The sequence below is a fragment of the Lagenorhynchus albirostris genome, chromosome 11 (genome assembly GCF_949774975.1).
Source record: "Lagenorhynchus albirostris chromosome 11, mLagAlb1.1, whole genome shotgun sequence".
NCBI classification, from domain to species: domain Eukaryota; kingdom Metazoa; phylum Chordata; class Mammalia; order Artiodactyla; family Delphinidae; genus Lagenorhynchus; species Lagenorhynchus albirostris.
The window spans coordinates 60,585,968-60,605,596 of record NC_083105.1 but is presented as its reverse complement, the minus strand read 5'-3'; the positions used below and the strand labels follow the sequence as shown (position 1 = coordinate 60,605,596).

Genomic DNA, 19,629 nt, shown 5'->3' with positions numbered 1-19,629 from the left:
AAGCCTGGGCGCAGCAACAAAGACCCAAGGCAGCCAAAAAAAAAAAAAACAAAACACAAAAAACTGGGGGCTGAGGTGGGGGAGGGTTTGGCATGGATTCTTTGGGGGGATGGGTCACAGGGAACTTTTTAGGGTAATGTTTTATATCTTTATTTATTTATTTATTTTTGGCTGTGTTTGGTCTTCGTTGCTGCGTGCGGGTTTTCCCTAGTTGTGGCGAGCAGGGGCTACTTGTCCTTGCAGCGCGCGGGCTTCTCGTTGTGGTGGCTTCTCTCGTTGTGGAGCACAGGATCTAGGCGCGCGGGCTTCAGTAGTTGTGGCACACGGGCTCAGTAGTTGTGGCTTGCGGGCTCTAGAGCACAGGCTCAGTAGTTGTGCTGCATGGCCTTAGTTGCTCCGCGACAAATGGGATCTTCCCGAACCAGGGCTCAAATCCGTGTCCCCTGCCTTGGCAGGCGGATTCTTAACCACTGTGCCACCAGGGAAGTCTGTAATGTTTTATATCTTGATTGTTGTGATAGTTACACGTGTATATATATATTCGTCTAAACTCATCAAAATGTACATTTAAAATGGGTACATTTTATTGTGTAAAAATTATACCTCACTAAAGTTGACTGCCTTTGATCTCAAAAACAAACAAAAAGACAATGGACAGGGAGAAAATATTTGACATATTTTTAACAAAGAATTAATATCTAATACACATAAAGAGCTTAAGCCAAACGATTCAATAGAAAAATGGACAAAGGACATGAAAGGACAATTCATAGAGGACAAAATACAAATGGACACACTTGTCCTCATAAATCTCAATTAATCAGAAAACAACAAATTTCAATAATGGAATTGTTAGATTGAGAACAACTTTTTTTTTTTTTAATTTTTTTGGCCTCACCGCATTCGTGATCTTAGTTCCCCGACTAGGGATCAAACCCGTGCCCCCTTCATTGGAAGCGTGGAGTGCTAACCATTGGACCACCAGGGAAGTCCCAAAAACAGTTTTAAAAATTGGAGGGACTTCCCTGGTGGTGCAGTCGTTAAGAATCCGCCTGCCAATGCAGGGGACACGGGTTCGAGCCCTGGTCATGGAAGATCCCACATGCCGCGGAGCAGCTGAGCCCGTGAGCCACAAATACTGAGCCCACGTGCCACAACTACTGAAGCCCGCGTGCCCTAAAGCTGGTGCTCCTCAGAGCCGGTGCTCCTCAACAGGAGAGGCCACTGCAATGAGAAGCCCGCGCACGGCAAGAAAGAGTGGCCCCTCGCTCACCGCAACTGGAGAAAGCCTGTGCGCAGCACTGAAGACCCAATGCAGCCAAAAATAAACAAATTAAAAAAAAAAATGGAGAGAATTCAGGGAAACTATCACTTTCACAGTGTTGGTATTAGTGTAACTGGAGATATTTCTGGAAGATAATTTGGCAGTGTATCAAAATTTTAAATATGTATGATCTTGACTCTGCAATTCCACCTAAAAATCTATACCGATAATACTGATATGTACTTAACCGTGTGTTGGGATTCCTACCATACCTCAACCATTCCACCCAGTAAATACTCTTATTTCCTCATTTTATAGATAAGGTAAGGAAGGAAAGGACGTTAAGTGACTTGCCCAAGGTCATATAGCTAGTAGGTGACAGAGTCAGGATTTACACCTGTCTCCAGAATCTGTGGTCTTTTTTTTTTTTTTAACATCTTTATTGGGGTATAATTGAGAATCTGTGCTCTTAACCACTATGCTATACAGCTCTCCACTGTCTCTTAAATGCCATACATGGGCATAAGTATATAAATACAAAGATGTTTGCTCCAGAAGAGTTTGAAAAATTAAGAAAGAATGAAATAACCTAATGAAATATCTTCAGCATATTTTGTTAAGTAAAAAAAAAAGCAAGTTATAGAATAATACTTACTTAGTTACATAAAAAATACCACCAACAAAGAATATATGTGAACGTAGCAAGTAAGCTTAAAAGAGCAAACTTTTTTTCTATTTTGTTCACTGTTGTGTCTTTACTGTCACACCAGAACAGTCAGTGCCTTCCCTACTCCAATATAAAATAAAAAGTTTTTTTTAAAAAAATAAAGACCTCTGACCTAAACCAACAACAACAATGACAACAACAACAAAAGCAGAACAGTCAGTGCCTGGCACATAACAGACGTTGAGTAAATATCTGTTGGATGTATATAAATATATGTAAACGCGTAGAAAAGGGATTGAAGAACTGCAGACCAAACTATGAACTGGTGAAGGTGGTTCCCTACCTTGGAAGAAGAGAGAATGGTGTGTGTGGGGTAGGTTAATGATGGGAGATGTGCACATACTCACTAAACTTCTGACTGTTCCAAATCTTATACAAACACAGGATGTTCATGTGTTACTTGGGTAGTAAAAACAAAAACCAAGCAGATTAAAAAAAAAAAATCCCACAACAAAAGCAAAAAAGACTGACCACATTTCCATTTAATTTCTCTACAACTCTTCCAGGTGAGTAATAATATTTTCATTTTATAGATGAGGCAATTAAGGCTCAGAGAGATTAAGTAACTTGCTTCAAGTTGCACAGTTTCTAAGCCTGGATGTGAACTTTGACCTGTGGCTCCGTGAACCAGGTTTACTTCTCTCCACTGTATTTATAAATGTGCAGACAAGTAAGTGCAACAAAGTGTTGAAGGCTGCAAGATGGAAAACAGCAGAGGTTGTATCAGATTGCAACTGGGGGCACCACGTGGAGAAGTGTGGCCAATTCTACAGAGAAGGGAATATTTCTGGAAAGGATTCCAGGGATGAAGCTTGATCTAAGACTTGAAAAGTGAGTTCTTTTTTTTTTTTTTGGCTGCACCATGTGGCTTGTGGGATCTTAGTTCCCCGACCAGGGATTGAACCCAGGCCCTGGGCAATGAGAGCACAGAGTCCTAACCACTGGACCTGGACCGCCAGGGAATTCCTGAAAAGTGAGTTCTTGAACTACTACGGGGAAGGGCACCCCAGGCATTCACCTGTATGTGTATCAGTAGGATGTCATGGAGAAAACCATTTGGTCTATTTTATGAGTGATAAGTAGTTGAGTGGGCATGGCTGGAGCTTTGCTCGCTAGGTGAAAGGTAAGTCCTGGAAAGACTTGATTTGATTTGTACCAGAAGATAAGCTATGTCTTATCAGTGAGATAAGACTCCCTGGGGCCTATTTTGAAGAGGGTCAACCTAGAGACAAGAAATGAATTGTTTATAGTAACAAGTAAACAATGTTGGGTTCACCTGCCTAAGGGATGAATCTGAAAGATGTTTGCGGAATAAGACTGATGGGACTCAATGACTGATTACTGCTATGAGTGGGGAGGATAGGCGTCTAAGAGAGAGAGTAAAAGTTTGTTGGGGAGAAAACTGGTCACAAGGTCACTTAAAAAGGGATCCCTTTGGGAATTCCCTAGCAGTCCAGTGGTTAGGACTCTGTGCTCTCACTGCCGAGGGCCCAGGTTCAATCCCTGGTAGGGGAAATAAGATCTCACAAGCTGCACAGCGAGGCCAAAAAAAAAAAAAAAGGAGGGGGATCCCTTGTGTATGTATCTCCTTCATTGCATGTAAGACAGGATATTATAATTAGCTGAGTATGAGTCAGCCTCCTCTACTAAGCCAGGAGTTCCTTGAGGAAGGAGCGTGTCTCCTTCGTCTCATCTTCCTCAGTGCCTAGAGCCCTATCTTGCACAGAACATGTTCAACAACGAATAAAAGTGCACGGCAGAGAGATTGGCTTTGGTCTGAGGTGGGGGATAAAAGTATTTTTAAATTTTTAGCCACGTGGCTTACAGGATCCCTGACCAGGGATCAAACGTGGGCCCCTGGCAGTGAATGTGGGCCCCGGCAGTGAAAGTGGGGAGTCTTAACCAGTGGACACACCAGGAATTCCCTGGGGGGGGATAAACAATCACACAAGTTGGGAGGAAGGAAGTTCTCCAGCTTACTGTCTCCCTCCTCAGCCTTGGTCAGAAGCCTGCCCCAGGGGAGATTGCTCCCATTTCCCCTAAATCCTTTACTTCTCTGAGTTAGCAACATGGTGTGATAGATGCTGACTAGCTCAGACATGGGTGACTGCAGTGTGGAGAAGAGTGTCTCCCCAAAATTCTACTACCACCACGCAGAAACGGATTCTAAAAGCGTGCCATAGGAGAAGCCTCGTACTTCTACTCCCCTCCTCTAAATCACCAAACCTTGAGCTGTATGGCAAGTGGTGGCATGTCTTTGGCACTATGCCATAGGCTGATGTGGCAAGGGGAGAAGAGGAGAGAACAGCCAAGAAGGTGTAAACTCCAGCAGAAAGGAAAGGAGGCCATGGGCCTGAGACTCGAGATGTAAAAGGAGAAATGAGCCAGTGGGAATTTTAATTATTATTATTTAATTTTTAAACTATATTATTAAAAAATCATTTAAATCGGAATGGAGGACTTCCCTGGTGGCGCAGTGGTTAAGAATCCACCTGCCAATGCAGGGGACACGGGTTCGAGCCCTGATCCCGGAAGATCCCACATGCCGTGGAGCAAATAAGGTCGTGCACCACAAGTACCGAGCCTGTGCGCTAGAGCCTGCAAGCCACAACTACTGAGCCTGCGTGCCACAACTAGTGAAGCCCACGCACCTAGAGCCCATGCTCCACAACAAGAGAGGCCACCACAATGAGAAGCCCGTGCACCACAGCGAAGAGTAGTCCCCACTCGCCGCAACTAGAGGAACCCCATGCGCAGCAACAAAGACCCAATGCAGCTGAAGATAATAAATAAATAAATAAAATTAAAAAAAAAAGAGTATCCCTTGCTCCCCGCAACTAGAGAAAGCCCACGCACAGCAACAAAGACCCAAAACAGCCAAAAATAAAAATAAATTAATTAATTTTAAAAAAATCTGAAGGGAGAGGAAAATGAATCTGATATAACTGTCATCTGGACTTAACAATTATTAATATTTGGAGGGTGGGGCCAAAAAACAATTATTGATATTTGCCACATTTAGGTCAGTTATTCATTCATTTATCTACTTATTTATTTATTTTTTGGCTGCACCGTGCAGCTTGTGGGATCCTAGTTCCCCAACCAGGGATCAAACCCACGCCCCCGGCAGTGGAGGCACACAGTCCTAAGCACTGGAGAGCCAGGGCATTCCCCCAGTTATTCTTTTTTTAAGCATTTTAATATAATTTACAGACATTTTGAGTTAAACCCTTACATATTAACAATTATTCCTTAATATCATCTAATACCCAGTCCATATTCAAATTTTCCCAGCTGTCCCCAAAAGGTCTTTTTATTGTTGCTGTTTTGTTCAAAATAGGATCGTGTTGCATGTGACTGTTTTGCCTCTTAAGTCTCCTTTAAGCAAGAGCAGCTCTTCCTCCTCCTTTTCCACGCCACTGATGTGTTATTTTATTTTATTTACTTTTGACTGCATTGGGTCTTCGTTGCTGTGCGCGGGCTTTCTCTAGTTGCAGCAAGCGGGGGCTACTCTTCATTGCGGTGTGCAGGCTTCTCATTGCAGTGGCTTCTCTTGTTGCAGAGCATGGGCTCTAGGCGCACAGGCTTCAGTAGTTGTGGCACGTGGGCTCAGTAGTTGTGGCTCACGGGCTCTAGAGCGCAGGCTCAGCAGCTGTGGTGCACTGGCTTAGTTGCTCCGTGGCATGTGGGATCTTCCCAGATCAGGGCTCGAACCCGTGTCTCCTGCATTGGCAGGCGAATTCTTTTTTTTTTTTATTTTTTTATACAGCAGGTTCTTACTAGTTATCCATTTTATACATATTAGCATATATATGTCAATCCCAATCTCACAATTCATCCCACCACCATCTCCCCCCACCCCCCACCGCCACTTTCCCCCCTTGGTGTCCATTCGTTTGTTCTCTACATCTGTGTCCCTATTTCTGGCAGGCAGATTCTTAACCACTGCATCACCAGGGAAGCCCTGACCTGTTCTTTTTTTTTGGCCGTGCCTAGCACGTGGGATCTTAGTTCCCTGACCAGGGATCAAACCCTCACCCCCTGCATTGCAAATGTAGAGTCTTAACCACTGGACTGCCAGGAAAGTCCTCCATTGACTTGTTGAAGAAATAGTCAGTTACCCTGTAGAATGACCTACCTTTTGGATTTTTCTGATTAGTTTCTTTGTGTTTTGACTTACCTTGTTCCTCCAGTCCCCATATTTTCTGGAAACTGGAGATTAGATCTAAAGACTTCCTTAGATTCAGGTTCGATATTCTTGGAAAGAATATTTGTTAGGTGATGCAGTGTTCTTCATATTGCCTTATATCAGGGCCACATAATGCACATATGTGCACATGGCTGGTGGTCTGGTGTCCTGTGTTTTTGAAGCTGCTGGAGGAAGCTAAGCCCGAGGGGATCTAGGCGGTTAACCACCTCTGGACCTGGAGGCTGAGCTCTGACTGGGCTCCAGCCTCTGTGGCTGCTGGCCTTAGCAGCACGGTGTGGGTTGAGGTCAGGGAGGAGGCACTCAGAGAAGCATCAGCTTGATGTTGGCAGCTTGGACTGGCTCAGTCCTTTGGCAGGATTGAGCAGAGGGTCCTGGGACAGAGATACCACAACGGCAGCAGTGCCTCCTTTCAGCCCTGTGTGCACCTTGTAGGAATGAGGAGACTAACCAGGCAAAATTCCCCAGGACTGGGGGGGGGAGACAAACCATTTCAAGACCTGTTCACCGTGTCCTGCACTCTCCACTGTGGAGATCAGGAAGCCTTCCTCTTCCAATCTGGGACCTTTGGCGGTTGGACTGATGGTGGTGAGGCTCAGAGAAAATTCCTGACTCTGCTGGCTCAATTTTTCTTGTACTCTGGCTTCCAGTTTCTGCCTTAAATACTCTTTGATTGATGTTAAACTTTAGAATGTCAGTGCTAGAAGAAGCCTGTGGGTCACCTGGACTAGCCCCTCACTGAAGAATCCTCATTCTCCCTCATCTTTCTTAGAAATAGCTGCATGTAAGATGGTGAGATCAGGATGTTACCATGTATTTCCCCAGCTTCAGTCATTCATACTCCACCTTCTTTTTCTTTTTTTTAACATTTTTATTGAAGTCTAGTTAATTTACAATGTTGTGTTAGTTTCAAGTGTACAGCAAAGTGATTCTGTTATATATATATTCTTTTTCAGATTCGTTTCCATTATTGGTTATTAAAAGATATTGAGTATAGTTCCCTGTGCTATACAGTAGGTCCTTGTTATTTACCTATTTTATATATAGCAGTGTGTATATGTTAATCCCAAACTCCTAATTTATCCTCACCACCTCCACCCACCCACTATCCCCTTTGGTAACTGTAAGTTTGTTTTCTATGTCTGTGAGTCTATTTCTGTTTTGTAAATAAGTTCATTTGTATCATTTTTTTTAGATTCCACATACAAGTGATATTATATGATATTTGTCTTTCTCTATTTGACTTATTCCACTTAATATGATAATTTCTAGGTCCATCCATCACACTCCACCTTCCTATTTTTACCACAATCAGGCTTCCCTTGTTCCGTAATATACCATTACTTTTTTTTTTTTTTTTTTGCGGTATGCTGGCCTCTCACTGTTGTGGCCTCTCCCATTGCCGAGCACAGGCTCCGGACGCACAGGCTCAGCGGCCATGGCTCACGGGCCCAGCCCCTCCGCGGCATGTGGGATCTTCCTGGACCAGGGCACGAACCCGTGTCCCCTGCATCGGCAGGTGGACTCTCAACCACTGCGCCACCAGGGAAGCCCTACCATTACTTTTTTTTTTTTTAAATATTTATTTATTTGGCTGCGCCGGGTCTTAGTTGCGGCATGCGGGATCTTTGTTTCCGAGTGCGGGATCTTCCTTGCGGCATGCAGGATCTAGTTCCCTGACCAGGGATCATACCCAGGCCCCGTGCATTGGGAATGCGGAGTCTTAACCATTGGACCGCCAGGGAAGTCCCTATACCATTACTTTTTTCTTCACCCTAACAATAACATCTGTGAAATGATAGGTTTGGTATGTAGTTCAATTTCTTTCTAAAAATTTATTAGGGACTTCCCTGGTGGCACAATGGTTAAGAATCCACCTGCCAGTGCAGGGGACATGGGCTCGATCCCTGGTCTGGGAAGATCCCACATGCCGCAGAGCAACTAGCCACCTGCGCCACAACTACTGAGCCCGCATGCCACAACTACTGAAGCTTGGCGCCTGGAGCCCGTGCTCCACAACAAGAGAAGCCACTGCAATGAGAAGCCCGCGCACCACAACGAAGAGTAGCCCCAGCTCGCCGCAACTAGAGAAAGCCCGCGCGCAGCAATGAAGACCTGCAGCCAAAAATAAATAAATAAAATACAATAAATGTATAAAAAATAATAAAATAAAAATAAAAATTTATTCAAAGAACACATACAGAAATGTTCAATGCCACCACACTTTCGGAAATGCTGGAGTAGAATTGTTATCAGAGAGTCCCACCTACCTCTGCCTTGAGACCTTGGCTGGACACACTTCTCAAGTTCTAAATTTATTTCCCAATCAGTAAGAAAGAGACACTATACTATCTACAAGTATTAGTTACTAGTCTTGTGAGTGGCTGAAGGTAAGTTCTTCCTGGAAGACACCCAGGGACTTTTGTCCAGACACCTCTGATCACCTACAGTGGTGGGGGAGGGGAGGGCAGAGAGAAGGCAGGACACGGTAAGGGTTACCTCTAGGCTGGGCATCGGCCTCAGGGCAGCGCTGGGAAAACCTCTCTTGGTGGCAAAAGCCTGTGAAGCGCCTGCCCTCTCCACCATCTCCCTGGGCACCTCAAGAAGGTACGAACATGGTGTTCCAGGGCCTTTCCCCCACAGGAACCACCCACTCTCCTGGGGGAACAGTGAAAACTTCCGGGAGAAAAGAGGAGTCAGGTGTCAGGCCTCTACGAACTTCAGCTGGCTTTTCGGGCTCAAGGGAGGGAGGGCAAAGCAGGAAGGAGGGGTATAGCGCTTGGGGAGAGCCAGCTGGTCCACCGCTAGCCGGAAACTGGGGGTGGAGAGGCCCCGGCCCGGCCCACACCAGTGTCCCAGCTCTAGGCTGGGCCTGAGAGGCCGGCAAACCCCACCCCACTCCTCTGGGCACCTCGTGGCCCAGGCAGGTTTGTTTATGAATCCAGCTCCCTCCACCCCCAGCCCGGCCCTCTGCCCGCCCTCAGGGTGGCCCCAGTACCGTGGGAGGGGGAAACCGGGCCAGCCCCCGCCGGCGCCCCTCCGGTACCCTCCCCTTTCCTCCTCTAGCCTCTGCTGTGGGTGCCCCGGCAGGGCAGGTCCTTTTTATAGACCTGTTGAACCAGTCGGGGCCATTCTCCTTTCTGGGAGTGGGAAGCTGGGGGTGGTGCAGCTCTCTTCTCAGCTCTGGACTCCGGAGGGGTCTCAGGGCTTCTTCCCCAGGAGAGGAAGGAGAAAAGGAAACTGCTTCATTTTTGGTTAAAAGAGGAAGTTTTGTTTTGTTTTGAATGCTGAACTGCCAGGCAGTACCCCAGTCACCCTGGGGGTGCAGAGGTCCGGGTGGCGGTGGCGATGGGGGTGACTGGTGAGGGTAACTTGGCAGTAAGCACAGGCTTCCTTCCAGGTCTGGTGAGCTGAGGAGCCTGAGGGGGTTGGATATTTGAGGGAGGGAAATGTTTTGATTATGTGTTTGTTTTCAGCTGGAGTCCCTAGGGGTCAGATTTAAATGTTCAGTGAAGCTCTCTGCTTGTTCACTGTGGGGTCCAGGCTCCTCTCTGAGCCTCCCTGGTGACTCCAACTTGCCTCCTCTAGCTGTCAAGAATGCAGATGGATCGTGTCTCTCAGCAGTTTCTATTCCTCTTTCCCACCATGCCTGAAACCACCTCTACTTTTATTTGCCAAAGGGTCTTAAAGGTGCAGGGACCATCAGCTGGGGTTACAGTCAGGCCTGTCTTCTTGCAGTCTTCTTCAGAAAAGAGAATATTCCAGAAGTTTGGGCCAGAGTTCAGCTCCAACAATAACTAAATTGTGTTCTTGACTATGCCTCCCAACTCTCAGACAGAAAACCCCTCCCCGGTTCCCCCAGCCTTTCTTCCTCGTCCAGGACCTTCAGGACCACCAGAACCACTAGTTGCCGGACTGGAAGAAGGCCTTCCAAGTACCAGGCAGAGTCTAGGCAGGGATGAACCGTGATGGATCTCAGGTAAGGAAACAAAGCCGGCAAAGATGCAGAATGAGTCATTTTAAATAATAATAATAGTAAAGAATATCTGTAGCCTGTCTCGGATTTTTCATCAACATTTTCATCTGGGCTTCTCAAACAGAAAGAAACCCCTTCTTGTTAGAGTTCTTCTTAGTTACTTGCCTTTGCAGGGTCCTGAAAAGACTGAAGGGCGTGTTGTGATGATCCATTTAGCTTCTCCAAGTCACCATTGCCTTGCAAATGACTTGAGCGTGCATGATGTGAAATATCTAGGCTTGTTTTCCTGTTCAGAGAGCTAGAATGTAAAGGTTTATAAGACCGTTGAGACTTAATTTTCTTGTCAGGGACTATTTTTCTTTCCTACACTCCTTTATCCTAGAGAAGGTAGGACAGGTAAATGAAATTTTAGTCAGTGTGTTTTGTTCTTAACAGCTGTAGTTGAGGGCTTACTGAGAGGGAGGTTACAATGATGGTATAAAAGGAGAATTTTGAATCATTTGTGTATTTTAATTTGTAAAATGTTCCCGCTACCAGATTGCTAAGTGGGAAATTGCTAGAATCAAAGAGCAGCTTCAAAATCAGTTTTAGGGCTTCCCTGGTGGTGCAGTGGTTGAGAGTCCGCCTGCCGATGCAGGGGACACGGGTTCGTGCCCCGGTCCGGGAAGATCCCACATGCCGCGGAGCAGTCCGTGCGCCACAGCTACTGAGCCTGCACTCTAGAGCCACGACTACCGAAGCCCGTGCGCCTAGACCCTGTGCTCCACAACAAGAGAAGCCACCACAATGAGAAGCCCATGCACCGCAACAAAGAGTAACCCCCGCTCGCCGCAACTAGAGAAAGACTGCACACAGCAACGAAGACCCAACGCAGCCAAAAATATATAAATTAATTAATTAAAAAAAATTAAATTTGTTCAGGTTTTCACAGATGAATTGGACAAGATGGATCATGTCCATATGCTCTCAGGAACTATCAATAAACAAGCTTATGTCGAGGACATCCCTCACTAGCCAGGATCTGAATTCTGTCTTGTCCTGGAGAAGCAAGGAGAGAGTATTGTGAAAAGGATGGTGGCTCTTGAATTTCTGAGTCTAAATCTAGGCCGTTTTTCTCAATACGTGGAATAAAATCAAACCCTAGTCCCCATTTCAGGTTTAGACTAGCTTAGAATTGCTGGAAAAAACACAAGCGTTGGAACTAAACAAAACAGTCATAATTTAACTGAAGTATCTGAGCCTCAGGTTTCTCATCTGTAGAAGAGGATGACAATTTCTTAAATTGGTTGAAAGGATTAGACAAAGCACGTGAAACTTCAGAGGGCTGCTCCACGTTGTTAGTTCCTCCTCCCTCCCCCCCAGCAAGTTTGGGTGTGGTCCTTTGCTAAATACACTAAACAGCTCTTGGAATCTCCAGAGCTTGGTTTACAAAGATGAGTAATACGGCTTCTTCCCTCCAGGAAGTTTCTTTCCTTCTGGAAGTTTCTTCTCTCCAATTTCTTCCCTAAGTGTTTCTTAAACTCTGATTTAGGGACTAATCACCTGAAAGAGCTATTTAAGAATGCATATTCTCATGCCCCACTCTAGAGAATCTCATTTATTAGGTCTGAGATGGGGTCTAGGAATCCACCTTTTTAAAAAAGCAGTCCAGAGGATACCAGTAAAGACTCTGATATTATATTTTGAGAAACTTTGACCTAGGGAGAGATGCTATTAATGGAAATGTGATGTTTTATAGGAGTATGATACCATTTGAGCTGTTCTGGAAGTATGGGCAGGATTTTTTTCAGGAGTTAGAAGGTAACAATAAAAAGCTTTTTAAAAACTAAATAAATTTGGGACTTCCCTGGCCATCCAGTGGTTAAGACTCCACCTTACATGCAGGGTGTGCATGTTCATTCTCTGGTCAGGGAACTAAGCTCTCACGTGCAGTGGGGTGTGGCCAAAAAAGTATTTTTTTATTAAGCCCATTTTTATAAATGGTTATACAAGGCATTGCTTTATTCACGTAAGAATTTATAGAAGACTTTTTGTGGGACTATTCTGGGTTGGAATATGGCAGTACAACCTATTAGCTTTGTGATCTTGGGCAAGTTACTTCCCAGCCTCAATTTCTTCACTTATAAAATACATAATATCTCTAATACTAATATCTTCCTTATGAGAATGACATAAGGAATGCAAGACGCCTAGCTGACCTAGGCACCTAACACTATAGGCTTTCACCTTCAGGCCTTGCCCAAAACAGCAAGAGGTCTCAGTTTTGGGGGAATCCAGACTTCAAAACGTGACACTATCAAGTGCTGAATTGCAGATAATGAAGTGCCAACATATAACATACAAGTGAGAAAGAGAATGACCTTGTCATGTTATTGACAAACCACCCAGGCTGCCTCCACCAAAACTAGGATACAGGAGAGGCAGAATGGGAGACCAGAAATTCAGGTGTCTCTGGAAAGATCTCCTTTAACCTTTGTAGTTGCAAAAAGCAGGAACTCTATCTTGCTAGCTTGCTTTTTGCTTAGACTGTATTTACAATTAAAGGGGGCGGGGGGGAAGTGGCTTACAGAATCTTGACTCTGGGAAGTTCTCCAACATGCTTTAGTCTTCAAAGGGAAGCTCTTGAAAAGTTAACCCGCCTTAAGTAGCTAGCACCTCTGTCTGGGGGGGATTTAATAAAAGGGCGTTTGCTGCAGTCACAAAGACCGTTCAAATTGGTCAGCACATTATTAACTGAATGTGTGAACACCCTCCCCAGATTTCGTTGCGCTTGTATCTACAGGGCTTACACCACATTCAGAGGCATCCGCTTGCCTGTCCGCCCACCCGGGGGAGAGTGAGACTTGAGAAGTACTTTTAAGAGCGGTTACATTAAGACTCAGACGAGCCCTGGTGTCAAGGCAGACCTACGTGCCGAGTAGCTCGGCCCTGACACTTGTTGAGCTGCACGGTTCCGCTGAAGCGTTGCTACCTAATCACAGAGAAGACGTTCCCTGAGGAGGGCCAAAATGGCGACGGACTCCTCCTGGCACAGCCCTGTTCCCTCCCGGCTCTAGTAACGCCCATTGGTTAAGTTGGAGGCGGTGCCAGGCTCCCCCCGCCGCCTCATTGGACTGAATGACTGAGGGAGACGCCAATTCTCCTCTGCCCACTCCAAGTTCCTGCCCTCAGAGCTCACGCGGCGTTCAATTGGCTTTTATTCACGTCAACTTGCGTCCTATCGTGTCTCTTTTCAGTGTTAATCCAATCATAACTTTCCTGGCTGCCCGCCTGATTTCTGACTGGTTTTGATCAGTTTCATCCTATCCCATTCCTGTCTACTTCTTACCTCCTCCCACCAGGACTTTGCCCAGGCACGTCCAGGGTTCTGGTTGGTTGTTGTTCTGTCAGTCCAATGAAAGCTCTTCCTATCCCTACCTCTCAGGGAGCCCGCCGGGCAGTTGACTGGCTTCTTTTCAAGCCTATCAACTCTAGTTCCCGCCCACCTTCACTTCCTGCGTCTTTCATTGGCCTTTAAAACTGAGAGAGCGCTCTTTTTGGGCGGACACCTCGCACGCAACTTTGTCTTGCACGCCTTAAGAGTACAAGCGAGTCTTACCATTGGGCAATCTACCCGTCTTTTTTCTGCAAGTCCCTCCTTTCTCCCTCCCTCATTGGGCGGGGCAGCAGTGAAGGGGCGGGGCCTAGGCCGGGCTTGTGGCGCGCTGCTCCCTCCTCCTTACCCCCCCCTCCCTGTCCGGTCCGGGTTCGCTTGCCTCGTCAGCGTCCGCGTTTTTCCTGGCCCCCCCCAACCCCCCCGGACAGGACCCCCTTGAGCTCGTCCCTCGGCTGCCACCATGAGCGGTAAGGATGAGTCCACTCCAAGCTTAGGGGTGGGAGGGGAGTGAGGGGGCGCGCGCGAGGGCCGACCGGGCGGTCCCCGCCGTAGGGGGGACGGGCGGGAGGCGGCGGCGGCGGCCTTGGTCCCGCCCGGGGCGGAGGGAAGGGAGGGAGAAGGGGCAGTGGCGGGGCCTCCGCGGAGGAGGGGGATGGGCCACCCGCCCCGGGGGAGGGGGCAGCGTGGCCTCGCCCGCCCCCTGCCCGCCCCGGCCACGGGGGACGGGCCTTACCCCCCACTACTCGGCCGCTCGCCTGAGGCTCCTCCTGCCGGGGGCTGGAGCCGCGGGGGCGGCCCGAGCAGTGCAGGCCCCGCCCGGGCCAACCGCCTCCCTGGTCCGCCCTCTGGTCGCCGCCGGCCCCAGGGCCCTCCCCCACCCCCCGGCCGTAGATTACCCCTCCCCCCGCAATTACCCCTCCCCCCTACCGTCCCGCCCTTTCCACGCCCCTCACCCCGAAACCGCCCTTTCACTCTAGGGCCCGCCCTGTAGCCGCCCCGAAACGCCTGATTTCTAACGCCTGGACCTCTTTAGCCCCTTACTAGTATTCACAGATGTTTCCCCACTCAAACTTTTTATCTGTTCTTTTCCCCTTTCTCTTCCTTTCCTCTTGTTACTTTTTACACGTGAATTTTTCTTTTTCCTTACCTCCTTTGACCCTACTTTTAGCTCGCTTTCCATCCACTCACGTGTTGTTTTGTGCCTTACCTATCCTTTTTTTCCCCAGGATACTTTTAAACTCTTTCAACATGCCCACCGACCTTCACATTTCCTATATCAAAAGCACCTTTTCAGTGTTTTATGAGTTTAATTTTGTGCAAGGGAGAGTCGAGGCCCAGTTTTGGCACCACCTAGCCTAGTTTACATCCTACTGGTCCTACAACTGTTTCTTCTCCCCCAATCCTTTTTTTTGTCTTAATACTGGCGCCTTTCACCTTCCTGTTAGTCATTTCTGCTTCATCACAGCCTCCTTTACCCTTCCTCACTTTACCCTTCTCCTTTCTCGAACTTTAAGTTATTTTCAAATTCTTTTTAGACCAAGATCACTCCATGGATGAAATGACAGCTGTGGTGAAGATTGAAAAAGGAGTTGGTGGCAATAATGGGGGCAATGGTAATGGTGGTGGTGCCTTTTCTCAGGCTCGAAGCAGCAGCACAGGCAGTAGCAGCAGCAGTGGAGGAGGAGGAGGGCAGGTAAGTGATGATCTGGACAGAGTGGGGAAGGTGTTGAGAGGATGTAAATATTCATAGATGATTGTCTGTCTTTTCATAGGAAAATTTTTAAGAAAGGGCTGAACTTTTATAGATAGGGAAGTAAGCACAGAGAGACAAGTAGCTTGGAGATCCCCCCAAATGAGAATTTCAGCAGTATAGATAGGTCAGCTTTTTGTTTGGGTTTTTTTTGTTGTTGTTGTTGTTTTGCTGTTTATATTTTGTGTACTACCCCCTGGGCTGGCAGATGGGTGTCGCTAAAGTAACTCCTTTCCTCTCCTTTATTTCTGGCCAGGAATCCCAGCCATCCCCTTTGGCCCTCCTGGCAGCAACTTGCAGCAGAATTGAGTCACCCAATGAAAACAGCAACAACTCCCAGGGCCCAAGCCAGTCAGGGGGCACAGGTGAGCTTGACCTCACAGCCACACAACTTTCCCAGGGTGCCAATGGCTGGCAGATCATCTCTTCCTCCTCTGGGGCTACCCCTACCTCGAAGGAACAGAGTGGCAGCAGTACCAATGGCAACAATGGCAGTGAGTCTTCCAAGAATCGCACGGTCTCTGGTGGGCAGTATGTTGTGGCTGCCACCTCCAACCTACAGAACCAGCAAGTCCTGACAGGACTGCCTGGAGTGATGCCTAATATTCAGTATCAAGTAATCCCACAGTTCCAGACCGTTGATGGGCAACAGCTGCAGTTTGCTGCCACTGGGGCCCAAGTGCAGCAGGATGGTTCAGGTCAGATACAGATCATACCAGGTGCAAACCAACAGATCATCACAAATCGAGGAAGTGGAGGCAACATCATTGCTGCTATGCCAAACCTACTCCAGCAGGCTGTCCCCCTCCAAGGCCTGGCTAATAATGTACTCTCAGGACAGACTCAGTATGTGACCAATGTACCAGTGGCCCTGAATGGGAATATTACCTTGCTACCTGTCAACAGCGTTTCTGCAGCTACCTTGACTCCTAGCTCTCAGGCAGTCACGATCAGCAGCTCTGGGTCCCAGGAGAGTGGCTCACAGCCTGTCACCTCAGGGACTGCCATCAGTTCTGCCAGTTTGGTATCATCACAAGCCAGTTCCAGCTCCTTTTTCACCAATGCCAATAGCTACTCAACAACTACTACCACCAGCAACATGGGAATTATGAACTTTACCACCAGCGGATCAGCAGGGACCAACTCTCAAAGCCAGACACCGCAGAGGGTCAGTGGGCTGCAGGGATCTGATGCTCTGAACATCCAGCAGAACCAGACATCTGGAGGCTCACTGCAAGCAAGTCAACAAAAAGAGGGAGAGCAAAACCACCAGACGCAGCAACAACAACAAATTCTCATCCAGCCTCAACTAGTTCAAGGGGGACAGGCCCTCCAGGCCCTCCAAGCAGCCCCACTGTCAGGGCAGACCTTTACAACTCAAGCTATCTCCCAGGAAACCCTCCAGAACCTTCAGCTTCAGGCTGTTCCAAACTCTGGCCCTATCATCATCCGGACACCAACAGTGGGGCCCAATGGACAGGTCAGTTGGCAGACTCTTCAGCTGCAGAACCTCCAAGTTCAGAACCCACAGGCCCAGACAATCACCTTGGCCCCAATGCAGGGTGTTTCCTTGGGGCAGACCAGCAGCAGCAGTACCACCCTTACACCTATTGCCTCAGCTGCTTCCATCCCTGCTGGCACAGTCACTGTGAATGCTGCTCAACTCTCCTCCATGCCTGGCCTCCAGACCATTAACCTCAGTGCATTGGGTGCTTCAGGAATCCAGGTGCACCAGCTTCCAAGCCTGCCCTTGGCTATAGCAAATGCCTCAGGTAAGGCTTGAAATCTTTTGTATTTATCTCCAGAGCTACTTAGCATCCCAGCTGAAACTATTGAGTCTAAAGAAGGGAGTAGAATCTTTTGAGGGTAACACTTTCTTGAGGGCAAGTCAGTTAGAGAAATAGCAATGATTCTAAGTCATTTGGAACTGACTTAATGGAACCTTTTTTTCTTTTCCTCAGTTAACCTGATGAGAAAGGAGCCCTTCTGGGCAATGTCCCTGGGGTCTCTGTACTTTCAGTGCCTTTGGTGCTACAGAACAAGGGTCGGCAAACTTTTTCTGTAAAGGGCCAGACAGTAAATATTTTAGGCCTTGTGGGCCACGTGTGGTTTCAGTTACATGTACTTTTTTGTTTGGTTTTTGCAACACTTTAAAAATATAAAACCATTCTTACCAGTGAGGGCTTTATTTGGCCTGAGGGCTCACCCCTGCGGGGATAGGAATTGGTTATAAACTTAACCTATTTGTAGGGCAGTTATTAAATCATCAGATACTTCTTATGAACTGTAAGCAAGGGAAAAGTGATGGATTCCAAAGGACTTTTCAACAAAATAAGTTCCCTGGTTAATCTTTAGTTAACCAGAAGAGCGTACCCTCTGAGCAAGCAAGGTTTAATTTTTTCAACTCCTACTTACCTTGAAAGTACTTATGTGTATTTTTAATAAGCTTCTTAGGTGATTCTTTTTTTGTTTAATTTATTTTTTGTTTCTTAGGCTTCCTAGGTGATTCTCATACTTCCTATATTAGAGAGCCACTTCCTAGTCTGCTTTGAAAGTAGTGTGTGGTTGAGAAGGGAGGGGCGAGAAAGGGAGTGGGGACCAGAATGGAGTTGGGGAGGTGGAGCTGAGAGGAGTTGGGAATAAGGAGAACTTTGAAGGGGAAAGAGTCGTCAGGGAAGAGGTATATATTGGAATGTATGTTGAATCAGTTGATGCTACTATTCAGTCATTTATTTTGAACTATGTTCACTAGTATTGGTTAATTTGAAATTTAAAACATTTATTTTAAAAGGTGAAAGTTAGTTTATTTAGAATTTATCATTTTAAATTCCATGGTGATGGAGCTAATCTTTAATAAAGCACATTAGGATACATACACATTTTTATATTCTGGCGTGATATATACAAGTTATGATGGGAAATAGTTTAATACCACCAAACTTCTACTTCTGTTGGAATATGTGTGGGTTTATTAACTGTTTACTTTTATTATAGAGTTCTCATTCCGTTTAGACTGGTTCTTATGTAAGAGAGGATAACAAATAGGCAACCATATTTCCTGCCTCTTGCAGTTTAGGAAAATCTGTGCTGGGGAGGTCTGCTCAAGTTCCCTGCTTTCTCACAGTCTTGTAGTGTGTTTAAAATTAGTACATTTTGAGCCTTAACAGACAGTAATTTTCTTAGTGAATTGGAGATCTTGGAATAGAAAGTTAGAGCTGGAAGGGACCTGAGAAAATCGTCTCATACAACTGCCTTATTTTCTAGATGAGTACTTTGAGATACTGGGAAGCACTTAAGTGATGAGACTACTTGCTGTTAGTTCTAGTCTGGGGCATTCATTACCTGTTCGTTTTAACTTGGGACATGAGAAATCCTTTAGACTGTTTAAAATGTTTCGGAAAAGATATTTTTGTTTCTTTGAAATTTAAGGCTCTAGAGCTGGCAAGTTTTTTATAGGCTAAAAATTATGGGAGTAGAAATGGGAAAAGTTTAATAAAAACTGAACCCAACAGCCTGGAAAATTAGACACTTTCTGGGTAATCTACATTTGTGTGTTTGTTTTCTCTTTGCTCTTAGGTGGTTGTATCCAGCAGTTTTGCTCTTCTAAGGAAAGCAAAACTGAGATTGTTCTAGTTAGTAATAATTTGGATCCTTTCAATTTTTAAACGGTTTATAACTTCAGCTCTAAGGAACAGTTCTGAGACACTTTCATTGCTAAATCATGCTCTGGGGAAGTCTGCCATTTACTATGTCATAAGATAGGGCTACCGACCTAGCTGTTACTGATGGTCTCTGAGCTCTAGAAAATGCATGCCTTTATGTAAGGTAGCAGCAGTTTGACATTCACTAAGGAGAGAATGAGGCTCTGAAAGGCCATTTTGTGAGAGTTGAGATTGCTTTATTAATAGTGGTTTCTGAAGATACATGTTTCTTTCTGGTTAGTCATACTTGTGCAACATTTTTTTCCCCTTCAATTGATCTGACTTCAGCCTTAATGAAAGATAATAAAGTCATTTCCTGGAAGCTTAGTGCTCCTTAGCTGTTGTGCGGCTGCTACAAAGTGTCTCATATATAGTTATTTCTGATATATGGTTTTTCTGGTATATAGTTATTTTATTAGAAAAACTCAACCTCTTGGCAGTATGATGTAGTGGAAAGAGCTTTGGATATGAAATCATGTTGTAAGCTACAAGATACAGAGAGGTAGGTAGATAGCACTCTGCAAAGTGAGACATTATTATTACATGGTTGTGGAAGACTGCAGGTTAGTATGTTTACTTTTCTTTTCTTTTTTTTTCTTTTTTTTTTTTTTGGCCACACTGCACAGCT

The 19,629-nt window shown here is 46.1% G+C and overlaps 1 protein-coding gene across 1 annotated transcript in view; it reads left to right on the top strand.

Moving 5' to 3' along the window:
- Positions 1–10,161: 10,161 nt before the first annotated feature.
- SP1 (Sp1 transcription factor) overlaps positions 10,162–19,629 on the top strand; it is a 46,711-nt gene continuing 37,243 nt past the window's right edge. The window contains exons 1-4 of the mRNA XM_060166038.1: positions 10,162–10,177; positions 13,979–14,017; positions 15,086–15,243; positions 15,557–17,072. Of these exons, the coding sequence (XP_060022021.1) occupies positions 14,011–14,017; positions 15,086–15,243; positions 15,557–17,072 (1,681 nt within the window). The 5' untranslated portion in view covers positions 10,162–10,177; positions 13,979–14,010. The remainder of the gene's footprint in view (positions 10,178–13,978; positions 14,018–15,085; positions 15,244–15,556; positions 17,073–19,629) is intronic.